General features: G+C 36.7%; 1 protein-coding gene across 2 annotated transcripts; it reads left to right on the forward strand.

Moving 5' to 3' along the window:
• The first annotated feature begins 729 nt into the window (after positions 1–729).
• On the forward strand, positions 730–11051 carry LOC143349810 (tRNA pseudouridine(38/39) synthase). 2 transcript variants are annotated; one of them, XR_013080999.1, is made up of 7 exons: positions 730–987; positions 1244–1374; positions 1480–2045; positions 5586–5877; positions 8494–8630; positions 8714–9461; positions 10128–11051. XR_013080999.1 is itself a non-coding variant. In XM_076781358.1 (6 exons), the coding sequence occupies exons 1-6, from the start codon at positions 913–915 to the stop codon at positions 8776–8778; spliced, it is 1266 nt and encodes a 421-aa protein (XP_076637473.1). In that variant the 5' UTR covers positions 730–912; the 3' UTR covers positions 8779–9583. The 2 variants fall into 2 exon arrangements, 1 of the variants encoding a protein (XP_076637473.1); XM_076781358.1 differs by lacking the exon at positions 10128–11051 and having other exon boundaries at positions 8714–9583.
• The last annotated feature ends 8077 nt before the right edge of the window (positions 11052–19128 follow it).

Genomic DNA, 19128 nt, shown 5'->3' on the forward strand with positions numbered 1-19128 from the left:
GGAGCTGATCACGCTCAAAATCTAATCAGACCTTGAAACGAGAATATAAAACTTAAATGTAAAGTTTCATTGAAATTCATTCAGTTGCTTAGATGCAATCGTGTTAATAGCATAAGAACAAAAAAAAATTTCTTTTTTTTTATTAATCACAATATGATCTGTAAGAATCAGGTAAATTATTGTGAACGCTTTCAAAATAAAACTTGTTGCTTTATTTGAACTGTTCAAGGCGATGGTCGCTACAAGAATGTCTTCCTTCTAGCTTGAGGCGGATGCCTTCACCAAGGTGAGCGTTTGTTTTTTTATGATACCCCTGCTCTCAAGGAACTTTTCCTTGAAAGGGGTCGCGCGTTGACAAAACGCATGTGGCTCATCTTAACCGCTCGCTTACTTCGATTTTCTAACAGATCAGGGAGTCTTAAAACGTATATTTCCGTTGAAAAAAATTTTCGAAATTTTTTTTTCATTATGGTATCTTATACCTTATATAGGTCGGAAAGTAAAAATGTTAGGGCAGTCGAGATTTGAAATCGTATGCCGATTATCGCGAGGTCAAATTTCAGCTGTTTCTCTTTTACAAGAGCAAGAAGGAAAGACTCACACTAGCGTTCTTTATAGATTTCCCGAAGTTGTGCGAAGTGCCGAGCTCACGTACACGTGGCTCATGCGGTAGTGTATGCCTGCTATCCCCACTACTCCTTTAGACGCTAAGGAAGTTCGTCATCACTATTGTCGATTTCGATGCACTCAATTATGCCCGATCTGTGCATTGGACATGGACAAATGACAATTGATAAATTGTACGGCTTAATGTTCGTGTGCTACTCGTGTAACAATAACAACCACATGTGGTCAACTCAAATTTTTCTATTAATTAAGTAAAAATAACATATCGTAAAGTTTAATAAAAAAATGTCAACTACTTGTGAGAAAAAAAAAGAAAAAGTAATATTGCAGCAAGAAGAACTTGAATTACTTGATAAATCCGTAATTATATTAATTATTTTTTATTGTTGTATAGTTCAATTATTATATAGTGTAATTGTAAAAAATGAAATAAACGTGAGAAAAATGAGAACAAAGAAATATAACCTTATTTTTACAGAATCTAAATCCTTCAAAACATTTATTTCTAACTAGCAAACGGAAGCTGCAATTTATATATATTTATCTTTTTTATCAGAATACATTATAATACAATATTTGTATATAAGATTTTAAATAAGATGTATGTTTATTGTAGGAATTGATTAAAAAAATTCTATTGTTGGAAGAAAATAACAAACAATTGGAAGCTGTAATAAATAAAATAAATAAAAAACAAACAAATATCAATATTGTTCATAAACCAAAAAGACCATTTAATTTTTTAAGGTACGTAAAATATTTAATTGTATTACCAAAATAATTGTTTATAAAAAAAATAAAATGATATTAATAATTGCCCATTAATATCAATATGAACTGTTTTGATATTAGATATAATAAAAGACATATTCTTCTAAAATTCTATTATCTCGGATGGGATTACAATGGTTTTGTCGTTCAAGAGAATATTAATGATACGATAGAACAGCATTTATTTGCGGCATTGATAAAAAGTTGTTGTATAGAATCACGTGAAACTTCAAATTATCACCGTTGCGGCAGAACAGATAAAGGGGTTAGTTCATTTTCACAAGTGATCTCATTGGATATAAGAAGCAATTTGGAACTTAAAGACCAACATAAAGTGGAAGATGAACTTTTGTATTGCAAAATACTAAATAGATTACTACCTTCTAACATAAGATGTATCGCTTGGTGTCCAGTGTCAAGTGATTTCTCTGCAAGATTTAATTGCAAATTTCGAACTTACAAGTATTTTTTTCCAAGAGGAAATTTAAATATAGATTTGATGCATAAAGCAGTTAAATACACTATAGGAGAGCACGACTTTAGAAATATTTGTAAAATGGATGTTACAAATGGTGTCACTAATTACAAGAGAACAGTTATCGATGCAAAGGTATCTGTACTTCGACAAAACAATGAACACATTTCAGGTTGGTGTCAATATTAAATTATTCTTATAAATGCAGTAAAAAGTCCTAGTGATTTTAATTTAAGTTATGGTTTCTATTGCGATATTGCGCTGGAATGGAATAATCAACGGAATGAGTGATTTGAGACAGTAAACTCAGTTTCTATAAGAAATGTAGATAGAAATCAAAGATGGAGATCATGAACGAACTCAGTGATATGAACCTTATAATTATGTACATGTAATGGTGTCGCATTAAAATTAACTGTATGAAAGTTATTTGATGTTAACACTTCATTGAAGCGTGCCTTATCACGCAAGACGCTCTTATCATATAGTGTACCTGTTCTTGAGACAAGATGCATAACATGTTTTAATAGTTGGGACAAATTCAAAAATCTGAGAAAATTCTTAATACAATGTTTTATACAAACATTAACAGGAACCCTTTCGAGTATGTATTGGAACTCACTATTTGTCAATGGCACTTTTTGTTGAAAACATTTAAATCAGGATAAGGTGGAATATAATAAGATATGGTTAATGGATAAACAGTATTTTACAACATTCATGAGTATCTAATTAATAAAATAACCGATTATAATATTCAATTAATTCGTAATTTCTATAATTTTCGACTTAATTGTAGGGATAAACTAGCTGATAAATATGACATTGGCGCGAAGCGATATGCTTCGATGCAATGTTAACTTCAAATAATTTTCACACAATCAATTTTAAAATGACAACATTTTTAAAAGAATTGTAAAAAAAAAGTTAAAACAATTTTTTTTTTATGCTGAAGTAATTTTTATTAGGTATTACAATGGCTTCAGTATAAGCTCCTAAAATTTTTTAAACAAAATGCAGTACTATTTTTCAAACAGCTGTAGAATCCATAATTTTCGAAATTTTGAAAAATTCTTCGAGATTTGTTTAGATACTGCTAAAGATTACATCATATTCAAAGTCGATCAAAATCCGAAATGGTGCTCCATTTAGTGTTTGATTTTGAAGTTCATTTCGGCGTCACGAACTGAAATACGATACCCTGACGCTCACTACCATACATAGGGTGTCAATGAATTCATCGCCGGAATTTTCCAGCTCTATTTCGTTCCGATCTCGGCAATAGAAACCAAGACTTTTTTCTCGTATTCTCGTTCAATTTTTTACTTTTTTAATGAGTATTCGAAGTATAGCTATTAAATAACGGAACTGACGCTGTAAAACATTTTATTTTGATTTCATGTACAGGGTGTTCAGCCACCCTTAGGAAAAATTTTAATAAGGGATTCTAGAGGCTAAAATAAGACGAAAATCAAGAATAACAATTTGTTAATAGAGGCTTCGTTAAAAAGTTATTAACGTTTAAAGTTCCGCCCGTACTGAATTTTTTTCTCGAAAATGCTTAAAATTTCGGGGTTATGTCTATTCATCAAAAATGATTGTAATTGATCCCCGCAACCGAAAATAATTTTTTCAAAACGATTCGAAATTTGTTTTTCCGTTGAAAAATTTCACACCTTCTCGAATTTTTTTATAGAAAGTGGGTAGGATTTCGAGGGTATGTCTAATGACCAAAAATGATTGTAATTGACCTCCGCAACCGAAAATAATTTTTCCAGAACAATTTGAAATATTTTTTTTTCGTCGAAAAATTTAGGCACCTAATTAGATTTTCAGTAATGAATTTTTTTCTCGAAAATGCGTAGGATTTCGGAGGTATGTGTATTCACCAAAAATGATTGTAATTGACCCCCGCAACCGAAAATAATTTTTCCAGAACGATTTGAAATTTTTGAATTTAATTGTTAATAATTTTTTAACGAAGCCTCCATCAACAAATTGGTATTCTTGATTTTCGTCTTATTTTAGACTCTAGAATCCCCCATTAAAATTTTTCCCAGGGGTGGCCGAACACCCTGTATATTTACTTATCACATTCAATATACACCTCTCTTTTATCCCTACAATGCTCCATGCGAATCTTCCATTGTTCAAAACAGTGCTAGAAGTCTTCTTCTGTCAGCTTCTTCAGGATGCGTGCTGCTTTTTCTTTCACCGCTTCAACGGACTCACATCTTATTCCGTTTAATGCAGATTTTATCTTAGGAAACAGACAGAAGTCGCACGGCGCAAGATCTGGCGAATAAAGCGGATGGTCTCACTGAGATGCTGTACTTGGCTAGAAACCTCTTGACAGACCAAGTGGAATGAACCGGCGCATTGTCCTGATGGAGAACCCATGACTTGTCTTTCCACAATTCGGGTCGTTTTTTCCTTATTCTTTCACAGAGTTCAGCAAGAACGTGAAGTTAGTAATGTTGATTGATAGTTTGACCTTCAGGAACCCAGTGAGGGTATACAATTCCATGAATATTGAAAAAAACAATCATCATTGCTTTGAATTTTAATTTGTTCATGCGAGCTTTTTTGGCTCTCGGTGAATTTGTTAAACCATCCGCCTTATTCGAGGGATCTTGCGCCGTGCGACTTCTATCTGTTTCCTAAGGTAAAATCTGCATTAAAAAGAACAAGATTTGAGTCCGTTGAAGCTGCGAAAGAAAAAGCGCCACGCGTCCTGAAGGAGCTGACAGAAGAAGACTTCCAGCACTGTTTCGAACAATGGAAAATTCGCATGGAGTACTGTAGGGATAAAAGAGAGGTGTATATTGAAGATGATAATACGTAAATATGTATGAAATCGAAATAAAATGTTTTACAGCGTCAGTCCCGTTATTTAATAGCCACACCTCGTATGACATGGACATACTGTATATTATGCTTGCTTTTTGATAAAAACATTATTGCCTTTATAAACAATTAGCAGAATTTACGGTATTGAAATGCTTAAATTCGTTACAAATAAATCTTGTACTATCGTACTTCAGTCATGAAATGAGATATTTTTTACTCCAAAACTATCAAAATTGGATCAACCGCGATGGAAGAATACCTTGGCCGGCACTATCATCGGATTTATCACCGCTGGATTACTATTTATGGCATTATTTTAAATCTATGGTGTATACACAGTAACATCTACCGAGTGTTGGACAATTAAAAGAAATAATTTTTATAGCATTCAAATCATTGCAGTTGCAAAGTAATAAGTTAGATAAATGTTTGTAGAAATTTAATCAAGTGTATGCATACTCGATAAACAATTTTCAAAATTATTTTTCTCGGAAACAAAACCTCGTTCGAAAAAATTTTATTCTAAATTTTGATTCAGTAATTCATGTAGAATCACCGCCTTTCTGCTTATGCCACCAGTCATATAACAACCTGTATATAAAAGTGTTTTGTGTCTTTTCTAAGTTTTGTCATTGAAGTATAACATTCTCCATATTTTTCTCGTTCTAAATTAACATCATGTATACATTCCTTTTCTTTTTTTTTTTAATTATCAAAAAAAATGGTTCTAAACAATAATGTTGTATGATTTACGTTTTACATATATTAAACATTTATTATTTTGCAACACTTGATTAATATATGTAGATAATATTATATTATGCATAAATCTTATTTTCATTAATGCACATAACATTTACAGGGTATGACATATGTGAATTGATTATAACAAGTCAAGCATTTTTGTGGCACCAGATCCGTTGTTTAATGGGTATTTTGTTTCTTATTGGTGAAGGAAAAGAAAAACCGCAAGTTATTTTAGAACTTCTAGATATTGAAAAGTATTCTCGAAAACCACAATACAATTTGGCTCATGGTGTACCACTAAACCTTTGGTATTGTGAGTATCAATCTGATGAGTGGTACGTTGATAAGAATGAATTAATAAACACAATAAGAATTCTACAAAACGATTGGACCTTCAATACAATAAAGTATGTACAGTTTTATGTATAAAAACATGCAAATTATTTTACTAAACAGAATAAGTGGGCATAATTTTTATATTGACATGTTTTTAAATAATTTGTACTAATTATCTATATCTTAATTATTTCAAGCAATGCAAGAAAATGTTACTTACAGACGTAGTAAGGTTTAAGAAAGTATATAATGTGGTATAAATGATATTCTTGTAAGTAGAGACATAGAGGAGACACAGAGGTTAACTTTGTTTTTTTAAATGAAATGTCCAATTTTGTATGCTTAATTTCGACAAATTGGCATATTCTGAGTATAAAAGTATTGAAGTATTTTTGTCCTACAACTTACCATTTCTGAGATATTTGACTGTTTTCATTCTGTTACTTTCACTCTGACATGTCATAATCCACATATTAGTTTATGTTAAGGGGGCAGTCTCATGTATACGTTACAAAATTTAACCGTTTTCATTAATTTTTTTAAACTAAATGTTACATCTAACGCTATAATTTATTTTTGCAATTTACTTAACTATCTTTTGGGAATACAAAATAAATTTTTCAATCATTTTTATTGATTTTTCATGTTTTTATTACGGTCACAGTAAACATGTGTTTAAACACTGGCGTAGGTGATTGCAGCTCTCAAGGTTGACCAAATCAAAAAAATCTAAAAGATTTTTATTCGGTAGGTTTTCCATTATCGCCCGTAGCAAAATAATTAATTTATGTTGAAAATTGGCAAAATGGCGAAAGCTTAAATTAAAAATTGCAAAATTTTGTCATTTTTTTCCGCAACTTTTTAATGAAAGTATATGATATACTCATTATAAAAATATAATTTTGGTACAGGCGAGAGCTATTAGTATGTGGAACATCGTGTAAAAATTTCAGAGCAATCGAACGTATAGTTTTTGAGATTTTATCTATGCCAGAAACTAATATTGCGAGAAAAACGCATTTAAAGTCTGTAAGATCATACTAGTCAATCCTAGCTCCATACGAAATTCCTTTCAGAGTGTTGGCATTCAGATGGCACAAACCCTAGAATTTTGACTTTTAAAAACAGCAGATGTTTCTTGACCCTGTTGTACACCTTTCGAAACAGTAATGTCTGAGCTATACAAGCTCAGATAATTACCGCGAGGGCTATACAAAAAATATTCTACAATTCACAATACTTGACAACTATCTTTCAAAATTTAACATTACATTAAATATATACATTTTCAAAAAATGAAATAAAAAAAAAAATTGATTTTTTTGAGGTCTCACATAAGACTGCCCCCCTTAAATTAGACGTGAATCTGCAGTCAGTCAAAGTAGTGCATTATGAATTCTCCTTTGTCACAAATATTATCCTAGCCATATTAACCTTTACCAGAAATTACATAACATGGATCATGTAAATTGTGTTAGATTTTGTGTAAAGGCTCAAGAGTAATTACAAATCAATCAAAATTTTTCCTCTTTAATACTATTTATCGATGAGGCTACTTTTACCAGCAGTGGACGCGTTAATTTACATAATACACATTATTGGTCAGTGCAAAATCCTCACTGGCTATGAAAAATTGATCATCAAAGACACTGGTCAATTAATGTATGGTGTGGAATCATAGGGTAACAAATAATTGTGCCTTGTTTCATTGACGGCACTTTTACTGTTCAAAAACATGATAAGAAATTAACATTCTTAACGTTCTTAAGAAATATATTACCAAATTTATTAGAAAATGTACCATTAAGCATTCATTAGGCAATATGGTGTTAGCAATATGATGGATGTTCAACACTCAATAAAATATTACTAAATTGATGGATAGGACACAAAGGCATTATTTGCTGATCAGCACAAAATTCAGATTTAACGTCCCTAAATTTTTTCTTGTGAGAAACATTGAAAAATATTCTGTCTCTCTTTCAGATCCTCCACAGAATTTATAAGATTTGAATAAATTTTGTTTGTTTTTGTTTAAAACATTGATAAATTGCATACATTTTATTGAATTTTATTAGATGCATTAATAATGGAGTTATGTCTTGAAACAATTGCAATACAGAGAATTTATTTATACAGGGTGTTCGGCTACTCTTGGGAAACTTTTTAATGGAAGATTCTAGAGGCCAAAATAAAAGGAAAATCAAGAATGCCAATTTGTTGATTGAGATTTTGTTAAAAAGTTATTAATGTTTAAAGTTCTGCCTGTAGAGCGGCTATCTGCAAACAGCTGCGTACACGCGATAATGATGCTCACTTAAAAAACTGTAAGGCTGTCGATGAGTCAGGAAGTAGAGTTTCTCATGCTGAGTGAGAACCACTATCACGCACACGCAGCTGTATGCAGATTGCCATTCTACAGGCGGAACTTTAAACGTTAATAACTTTTTAACGAACTCTCAATCAACAAATTGGCATTCTTAATTTTCGTCTTATTTTGGCCTCTAGAATCTTCCATTAAAATTTTTCCCAGCAGTGGACGAACACTCTATATATTTCATATTTATATGAAGTACTCAGTTTTATTGACACTAATTAATAATTAGTTTGAATTGTTTAAAAGCAGCCAATAGAAAAATTATGTATATATCAAAATTATATATATATATATATATATATATGTATAGGTCAGTTATGATTGAAAATATGCTATCAGATTTGGAAAATTCAATTGATCGTAAAGATATGTTACTTCCAAATAATGCTTTACTTCTTGGTGTACAATCTAAAGTATACCAATCGTTAATGACACGGGTAACTTGTGGTTAGTATTTACTTTATTAATATTTTGAAATTAATTGTGACATACAATATAAGTAATTGTATTTAATGAAAAATTTTTTACAGAAAGCTTAGAAAATAAAATAAAACATTGCGAAAAGAAAAAGAAGAGGAAGGAGATGTCCAATTAAATGGATTTACAGAACTTTATAGGAATATTAAATAAAAGATGAGACATTTGATACTACTTCTAATTGACTTGAATTTACCAACAACAAATAAATATATTAATCTTTATAAAAAAAATCATCCTTATTAATTTATTACACTCTTTGCTGTAGGTGAAAGATCGGTGTCATATATGCTAATTACTGAAGTATATACATGATTTTTTAAATTTGTGGTATTCTATGAATTAGTTTTACAGTATAGATGTGATCAGGTTTATGGAGTTCAAATTGATTAGAAGATCAATTATTGTATAACTACCGATGAATTGATAAAATTTACGAAATCACATTATTATTTTCACTCTGTTCTCTTATTTGAATTCACTTTTCTTAATCAAGTACGAGTGTTACTAGGTTGTCTTACAATAAACATTTTTTAACAGGGAATTTTTATTCCAACAACTGTTATTGTAAAAATTCTAATTAAACCATTTTAACTTATTGAAAATGAAAAAGCAGTGAGAAGAAACATCAGTGTGGTCAGATCGGGCATAATTGAGTGCATCGAAATCGACAATAGTGACGACGAACTTCCTTATGGTCTAACGGAGTGGTGGGGATAGCAGGCATTGCTACCGCATGAGCCACGTGAACGTGAGCTCGGCACTTTGCACAACTTCAGGAAATCGATAAAGAATACTAGTGTGAGCCTTTCTTTTTTGCTCTTAAAACAGCTGAAATACGATCGCGCGATAATCGACATACGATTCCAAGTCTCGACTGCCTCCGCATTTTTACTTTCCGACCTATGTAAGGTATAAGAAAGGTACCATAATGAAAAAAAATTTCGAAAATTTTTTTTATCGGAAATACACATTTTAAGACCCCCTGATCATATTGTGCCTATTAAAAAAAAAGAAATTTTTTTTTGGTCCTGTGCTATTAACGTGGTTGCGTCTAAACGACTGAATGAATTTCAATGAAACTACATTTAAGTTTTATGTTCTCGTTTCAAGGTCTGATTATATTTTGAGCGTGATCAGCTCCCGGATAATGATGATTATACGTCTTATAGTTTTATAATTATGTTGAAATCCGGGTTGAAGAAATTAGTACTCGTGGGTTGAAATATGAATATTATATATACATATGTATATATTTAAAGCGAACAATCGGCGGACGTTAAAACGAGTTTGATAGCGAGACAGTCAAGAATGTAATGCTGCTTCTTACATACTTTGTTCGTCCACCCCCGGGGAAAAATTTACATGAGCGTATCTAGAGGCCAAAATAAGACGAAAATCAAGAATACCAATTAGTTGATGGAGGCTTCGTTAAAAAGTTATTAACGTTTAAACTTCCGCCTGTAGAATGGCAATCCACGTACAAGTGCGTTCGCGCGGAAGGTTGCGGCTTGGCATTTCCTGAGGACAGATTCCCTTTGAAGAAGCAGAATCACGATCATTGCGTGGCCACATAGGATTACAATTGCATCATCTTGTGCAACTCCGACTGCTGATCGTCGGTGGACGCCCTGAGACAACTGATCCAGCATCCACAGACGAGAGTACCTACGCTTGAGGTACCTCATCAACCGACAAGGAACAACTGGTTCACGCAGCATCCACAGAGGCATCATCACCCACTTGATCGTCAATAAGCTGTAACCGATCGACACGGTTGCCGATACGGTTACATACATTCAGGGGCCCAAGCGTTATCGCCCCACTCAATTTTATGATATCAACGGTGCAAGCGCCAATGTTTTCTCCCGCCATGCTACAGGCGAGGATTTCGAGCGAGGTGCGTGCCGGTGCGAGTGTCGGTCACTTGCCGTCGATGCCTAGTTGAAAGCACACGTAGAGAAAATCGAGGTGGTATAAGCAAGCAAACCTGAAATTACGAATGGCCGTATTCCGGAATAGCTTCTCGAGGCAGCTCTATCTCTCCAACGACAACCTGGCGGTCACAAATTTCTAACATCCATCGGTTTCCTTGAGGAACCGCGAGACAAAGATAAGTGTACCGAAGCGAGCCACAGAGAGCAGGGCATGCGAATCTGTACAAACACGGAATAGAACTTTCTATTAATAAAAGAGGGCTCGACGACAGGTCTAAGCGTTAATTCTAGCAGAATTCGAGAGATCTTCGGGTTAAGCAATATAATTTATATTTTCGTAGCGTATTCTCGAGCAGCGGCCCGAGAATGTTGTTGTAGTCGATGTCCGTGTATGTCTTGTTATGATCGCGTGTTAGATACCCGGGCGTGTTGTAATACCAAATCCAATCGTCGAGTTGAACCGTACATGTACAAATTTTCCTCTTAAAAGAGAAATAAAAGAAACTTTGTTGATCGATCGTGGAATCACTGATTAATCTACACTACTTTCTTTCGATTATTCTTAACTTCAAACTGTTTCTGCCCCAGGCTTACGGGGGACGGTTACAAAGCGTTACTGTAAGTCTTTTAAATTACGGAATGTTACACGATGGAGAGTTAAATGAAACCTCTCATCGCCGAACGCCGAACGGTCAAAGCGAAATTAATCATGTTTAAAAACTTTGTTCAAACCGCGACTAACGAGACAGACGTTCTTGCGCTAGTGAGACGATTATCAGTTAACGAAAAATTGCACGAAAAAGACGATGTACAAACGCGGATAGAAACAATTGTTATCGGCACAAATTTAAAAGAATTACATCTAAGCGAACGGGAAACATTCGAGTCTACCTATGTCAATACAGTGGCGAATTTGAGTGATCTATTCAAAATTTTCGCGGTCCCATACGACCAAATGCGTTGCATACACAATCACCCGTCATATCGGAAACGGTTACACCACGACTGTCTACGATCACATTACCAACTTTCAGTGGGGATTTTGATAATTGGTTACGGTTTCGTGATACCTTCAAATCGTTGATTCACAGTAATGAAGGTTTAACAGACATAGAAAAATTCCATTATTTAACCTCCGCGTTAAAGGGCCCGGCAGCACGCATGATAAGCTCATTGGGTGTTTATGAGGCAGATTACAAGTTTGCATGGAACAGTTTAAAGATCCAATTAAAAAATCGTCGGGTATCGTAATTCGTGAGTTCATAGATTCAGTGAACAATCATCCCTGCACTGGAGGCGCTCGGGCTTCCAGTGAAAACGTGGGATCTCCTTATAGTTCTCATCTTGACAAAAAAGTTAGACCCCGCGTCGCGAGTCGAATGGGGAAAGAGGGCCGTAAAGTCACAAAGTACGCCTACACTTCATGAATTTATCAACATATTGGAACAGCGATCACGGTTGCTGGAACGAACCAAACCGATACCTAGCTTGTCCTCCTCGGGTGTTTCAGAATTAAACAAAATCAAACCTAGAAATCAATTCACTGTTTCCTCCCATGTTGCAAGTTCGCTAATTCAGTGCGCATTATGCAAGGGGGAACATACATTATTCCAATGTAAGGAATTTAGATCCATGCCTCAAGCGAAAATGCACGAAATAATCAAACGTTTGCAGTGTTGTTTCAACTGCTTACAATCAGGACACAGTGCAAGGACATGCACTCGCGGAGCTTTTCTTTTTTTTTTTTTTTCGCGGGGAAAATCTTCGAAAGACTCCCTCCCACCTCTCCCCGAAGAGGTGGGAGGGGTGTGTGGGATTCCCCGCGCCCATGGAATGATGGGCACGGGACCTGCCCACTAAAAACCCCACGGTGACCCTTACGTACGATTTGGGAGGATACCGGGAATCGCTCGAAGCATATTTCCGGTATCTTCCCTGTGCCCGCGCTGTGCGCCCATCCACGGGGGGACAAACGGTTCCCCCGGCAGTCTCGCTGTCTCATGGCCGCGGGACGAGGCTATTCCGTCCCGCCGCCATCCGTCACGGGGCCGCATTTAGTGGTGGCTGCGAGCCCCAACTTGCAGCCGCCCGTGACTCCATTTCTACCCCTCGGCGGCCGGGAGTTCATGGCCGCTTCAGGCCACCGAGGATGCCTTCCCTTGCGTCGGACCCGAATGGGGGAGGCACTGCCACCCCCATCCGGTCCGCCATTGCGCCGCCTGGCGGGAGGAGGCTCCCTTCGGGATCCCCCTCCCAGTCAGGGTCATCCGCCACGCTGAGGGGGCCGCCCACGACGCCCGGCGCCTTTGCAATAAATTAAGGCTTTCGCAAACTAAAATAAATGCAACGACGAGTGGTTTGGGAATGATTACGAATCCCGTAAAATCAAAGGCAAAAATTGTTATGCACTCCAGAACTGGTAACTTTAATTCAAATTTAGAATGTCTAGTCATACAGAAAATCACTGACAAGATGCCGAGTGTTCCATTTGATAGGCGCGCTATTTCCATTCCAATGGGAATTCCAATAGCCGATCCGCGATTTAATGAATCTAAGGAAATAGATTTATTGATTAGTGCCGCACTTTTCTGACAGTTATTGTGCGTTGGGCAACATATGGCAAACGCTGGATTAGTGTGGCAAAAAACAAGACTCGGTTGGGTACTAGGTGGGCATTTACATTGGCCTCGAGGCAACCCAACAATTAATGTTTGCACATTTCATACGCTTAAGCAGGATCGATTAGATAATGCTATCACTAGATTTTGGGAAATTGAAGATAACGTATATATTCAAACCAATCAAACAGCGATGGATGATAGTGAGACACATTTTCAGAAGAATACAATTCGTGATACAAATGGAAAATATATAGTTAGCATTCCATTCAATGAAAAAATTGGAAAATTAGGAACTTCAAGGGAACAGGCAGAAAGGCGCCTGCTTGCCATGGAACGGAAATTTGCAAAAAATCCTACTCTTCGTTCTCAATACACACAGTTCATATCAGAACACGAACAATTAGGACATATGTCACGTTTAATTGATTCCAGTAATACATTAGATTCCGGTTATTTCTTACCACACCACGCTGTTTTTAAGGAAACAAGCACTACCACTAAATTACGTGTAGTTTTCGATGGTTCCGCCAAAACTTCATCTGGAGTATCTCTAAATGAAACTTGTAGGTCCAACCGTCCAAAGCGACCTATTTTCGATCCTACTGAGATTTCGAAAACATAGCATTATTTTGTCGGCCGATATTGAAAAGATGTATCGGCAGGTACTTGTAAAAAAGGAGGATCGAAGGTTTCAGCGTATCCTTTGGCGCTTTGGTCCGGAAGATCCCATCAGCACGTTTGAATTAAATACCATCACTTATGGTACGGCATCTGCCCCATTTTTGGCCACGCGAACATTGAATCTGGTAGGTCAGGAACATCTTGACATATTTCCGACCACTGCTCATACAATCATCAATGACTTCTACGTGGACGATTTATTAACTGGTTGCGAGACGGTGACGGACGCTCGACAATTACACCGCGAATTGACAGATATTTTAGGACGGGCAGGTTTTCCATTAAGAAAATGGGCTTGCAACCACGGTGACGTGTTAACAGGACTGACTGACAAAACACAAGAGATAAAGTTTCATCTGAGCGACCATGATCAGAAGACATTAGGTCTGTTATGGTCCACAATTACCGACGAGCTTCGATACATTTTCGAATCACATTCGCAGACTCCCGTGACTAAGCGTGCTATTTTATCCCGGATCACACAAATCTTCGATCCTCTGGGTTTGATAGGGCCTATCATTGTAAGAGCAAAACTCATCATGCAGCAATTATGGCAGCTGCAATTAGGGTGGGATGAAACCTTACTACAAGGTTTGCATACCCAATGGTCCACCTTTCATTCGGAATTACAGTATTGTCTCTATAGAAGCGACGCTCTCGGGGCTCAACGCTCGGCTATATCGTGGACGAGAAACGATTCTTGATACTTTGTTGACGTCTACTGGAGGCGGCGAGTGTAGAAAACAACAGCGAGCATATGATAAAGAAGGACTGAGTTCGCCCAATTTGCTATCGTTTCTTTTGCTTCGGGTCGGCTGTAGCGAAACACAGGCGATGTTTATGCAAGCCTATACCGAATCGGTGTTCTAATTCTGACTTCTACCTCTTTTGGTAGAGGTCGCAGAATGAAATACTGATTCTGTATAGGCTCCCGTAAACATCGCCTGTGTTTCGATACAGCCGACGTGGAGTCATCTGAGCGATGCATGCCTTTGATCGCTTATTGCGTTAGTAAATGGGATCTAAATTGTATATCGTATTTGGTGTCATTTTAATTAGAAAAGTGTCATGAATATATTGATGAAGTTTAAAAAAAGGAAGAACAAAAATAAAGATAAATTTCGTTGCTGATTTATTATTGTATATGTAGTAGTTAAATCGTATCATAACTTCAGAACATATAAGTATGTTCTAACAGTACGCAATGGGGATAAGTAGAGGGGATACGATATTTGCCTATATCGTGAACGAGTTCCGAGCTTATACAGGGTGGGGCAGTAACTATTAGCACCTCAGATATCTTGGAAACTATAAGTTTCACAGAAATGTTTGCTAAAGTAAATTGCACAGTACGAAGGGCGCTATTGGGTGGCGATAATAGTTTTTTTTGCAGGTGGAGGTACTTCGGACATTTGAAGGTCACATCCATTTTTTTAAATGGATCGGTATGTTTTTGCTTCCGTATCACGATAGAGCTATTACACAAGGTCATTGAAGATCATAGAAAGTAGAGAAAGGCGATAATACTTACGGTTTTGGTAGTAAATGAAACATGTTTATAGTAGGTGTTCGAAATGATGACCATCACTGTCAATGCACCGTTGGATTCTTTTTACGATTGATTGACTTGCAAGTCTTACAGCGTCAGAACTTATTGATGCTCAGGCTGCAATAATTCGCTGTTGCATATCGTGAGATGTAGTTGGTACTTCTTTGTACACTTTCTCTTTCAGTGTTCCCCACAGAAAGAAATCTAAAGGTGTTATGTCTGGTGAACGAGCTGGCCACAATATTGGACCGCCGCGTCCAATCCAACGATTTCGAAATTTTTCATCGAGTTCCCTTCGCGCAATCGATGAATAATGTGCTGGGCATCCATCATGTTGATACCACATGGTTTGTCGTGTAAATAAAGGTAACTCTTCTAGCAAAAGACCCAATGTATCCTTAATAAAATTAGCATAGACGTTGCCATTCAAATTTCCATTGATAAAATAAGGTCCAATAATTTGATCACCTATGATACCGCACCATACATTCACAGACCATTGTTTTTGATGTTCAACCTGTCGCAGCCAATGTGGATTTTCCGCTGCCCATAAATGCATGTTATGCAAATTAACATTCCCGTGATTTGTGAATGTTGCTTCATCAGTAAATAAGACGGTATTAAAAAAAAGCTCATTGTTTTGAATCTGACGTATAGCCCATCGACAAAACTCAACGCGATTTATGAAGTCGTTCCCATGCAATTCTTGGTGAAGACTAACGTGATACGGATGAAATTTATGACGGTGCAAAATGCGAAGTACGCTCCTCCTACTAATGCCAGATTCGCGTTCAATTTGTCGCGAACTAATATGAGAATTTCTAGACACACTAGCGAGCACACCGATTTCCATTTCTTCGTTAATTACTCGTTTCTGGCGTTCACTTTTACGAACACTTAAACTACCGGTTTGCCTAAGTTTGTCATACACATTTTTAAATGTTTGACGCGTAGACTGAGACCGATGTGGATATCGTTCAGCATACAAGTTTTTCGCCCTTACAGAATTTTGTTGGCATTCGCCATAAATAAGAAGCATATCAACCTGCTCTTCAAACGGATACATCGTGCCGGATTGACCGATTTATCGATACTAATCTTATGATGTTTATCTTACTCTACAAACTATTAAAGTGTCCTTCAAGCAGTGTTTATTCTCAGTGAAGTAAACGGTAAGCATTACGCATTCCTCTACTGTTGACAATACGTATGTTTCATTTACTACCAAAATCGTAAGTATTATCGCCTTTCTCTACTTTCTATGACCTTCAATGACCTTGTGTAATAGGTCGTTGAACTCGTTTTAAGATCCTCTATCGTGATACGGAAGCAAAAACATACCGATCCATTTAAAAAAATGGATGTGACCTTCAAATGTCCGAAGTACCTCCACCTGCAAAAAAACTATTATCGCCACCCAATAGCGCCCTTCGTACTGTGCAATTTACTTTAGCAAATATTTCTGTAAAACTTATAGTTTCGAAGATCTCTGAGGTGCTAATAGTTACTGCCCCACCCTGTATAGAGAAAATACTCTACATCAAGTTATGTCATGTAAGGTACAACGTAGAGTTTTGTGCAGTAACGCCAAACGTTTTGAACTGCATGGCTTCGCAGACGCATCCGAAAGGGCATATGGGGCATGCGTCTACATTTGTACGCTAATGAAAGATAATACGTGGTTTGTACGGCTGCTATGTGCGAAATCTCGGGTAGCACCGTTAAAAACGATTTCTTTGCCGCGTTTAGAACTTTGCGCGGCACTTTTACTACCGCGGTTAGCAGATAAGGTCAAACGTGCGCTCGAGTTAGATTTTAATTGTAAACAATATTGGTCCGACTGCACTATAACCCTTGCTTGAATTAAAGGTCCATCATCAAGATGGAAAACCTTTGTTGCAAATAAGTAAAAAACTGGAATCATGTAGGTTAGGGGATAATCTCCTGTGAATGACATCGGTGGTGATTTGGTTGTGGAAGTTGGCAGTGATGATGAGTGAGGTTGGTAGTAAGGAGTGAGAGAGGAATACCGGGTGTATCGAAGAGACAAAGGAACCACGGCAGAACAAGAGAGACTAGGAAGGAAGGAGGGGAGTTGCATAGTTGTTAAGGTTCTAGTTAAGTTTTTTTTGTATGTTATTATAAATAAATCTGTATGTTTTAAGAAAGAAATACAACAATGTAAATTCAGAGCAGAATCCCGCCGATATACTTTCATGTGGTTCTAGCCCTAGCGATCTAAGTACAAATCATCTTTGGTGGTTTGGCCCAAAATGGTTAACTGAAGAGATTGATCGAGGGCCTGCTTCAGACATTTTTGTGTAGCATCCACCCGAGGAACGGCAGCCTTCAGTTGCATGTTACAACATGCTGAATGAATTCCATTCGAACATTGCTGGCATTTTTTTGAAATACTCCAACTATTGCCATTTACGTCGAATCTTTGCATATTGCCTACGGTTCATCAATCGACAAAAACGTGTTACTAAGAACCACCAATCTGGCAAAAATGGAGATGATTCTCCATGTAGTAATCTATTTTTATCCACTAAGGAGCTTGTAGAATCAGAACGCTCACTTGTGAGATTAGCGCAACTACGGGAATTATCTGATGAAATTAAGACTTTAACGTCTAACAAAAAACTAAGTTCAACGAATCGCCTAATCTCATTAAACCCATTTTTGGACAGCTTCGGAGTTCTTAGAATTGGAGGTAAATTAATCAATGCATCTGTGCCTTACAATCAGAAAGATCCAATGATTTTGCCGTACAAACATCCATTGCCCACTCTTATTGTAGTTTATGAACATCAAAGACTTTTGCATGACGGGTGTCAGCATACACTAGCTTCATTACGGTCTCGATTTTGGCCAATTTCTGAGAAACAACTAGTAAAGAAGGTTATTCACGATTGCGTACCATGCTTCAAAGTAAACACCATCGGTACCAGGTACATTATGGGCAACCTACCTGCCGCTCGAGTAACGCCGGCTCGCGCGTTCACTACCTGCGGCATCGATTATGCAGGTCCGGTAATAATTAAGGAAAGGGGTCGTGGTCGTATCTTTCACAAAACTTATATTTGTTTATTTGTTTGCTTCGCGACGAAGGCTATTCATATTGAATTGGCAACAGATCATCACCGATGCCTTCCTAAATTGTCTTTATAGATTTATTTCGCGAAGAGAAAGAAGTCAATGCATTCACTCCAACAATGAGACAAATTTTATTGGAGCTCGAAATGAGCTCAACGAACTTGGCATATTACTTAATAGCAAGGAACATAACGATCGAGTCCGTACTGTCTTGTCCTAGGAGTAAATATAGTGGCATCTTATTCCGCTTCACTCACCGCATTTCGGTGGCCTCTATGAACGCGCAATTAAATCGGTCAAAACTCATTTGAAGGTCGTAATAGGAACGAAACAATTGACATACGAGGAATTATAGACAACTCTCGCGCAAATAGAAGCAAGCCTAAATTCGCGACCACTTCATCCATTGTCAAATGATCCAAACGATTGAATGCTGATGTATTCAAGGCGGGCGGAATGTTTAGCGTACAATACAAATTTTGATTGTAAAGCCATTTCGTTAGTGCCTTTAAGGCAATGGGGCCGTAAAGCCGTTTCGTTAGTGCCCTAATGAGGCCCTAAAGCCATTAATGACACTAATCAAG

This window comes from Colletes latitarsis, chromosome 14 (genome assembly GCF_051014445.1).
Source record: "Colletes latitarsis isolate SP2378_abdomen chromosome 14, iyColLati1, whole genome shotgun sequence".
NCBI lineage: Eukaryota > Metazoa > Arthropoda > Insecta > Hymenoptera > Colletidae > Colletes > Colletes latitarsis.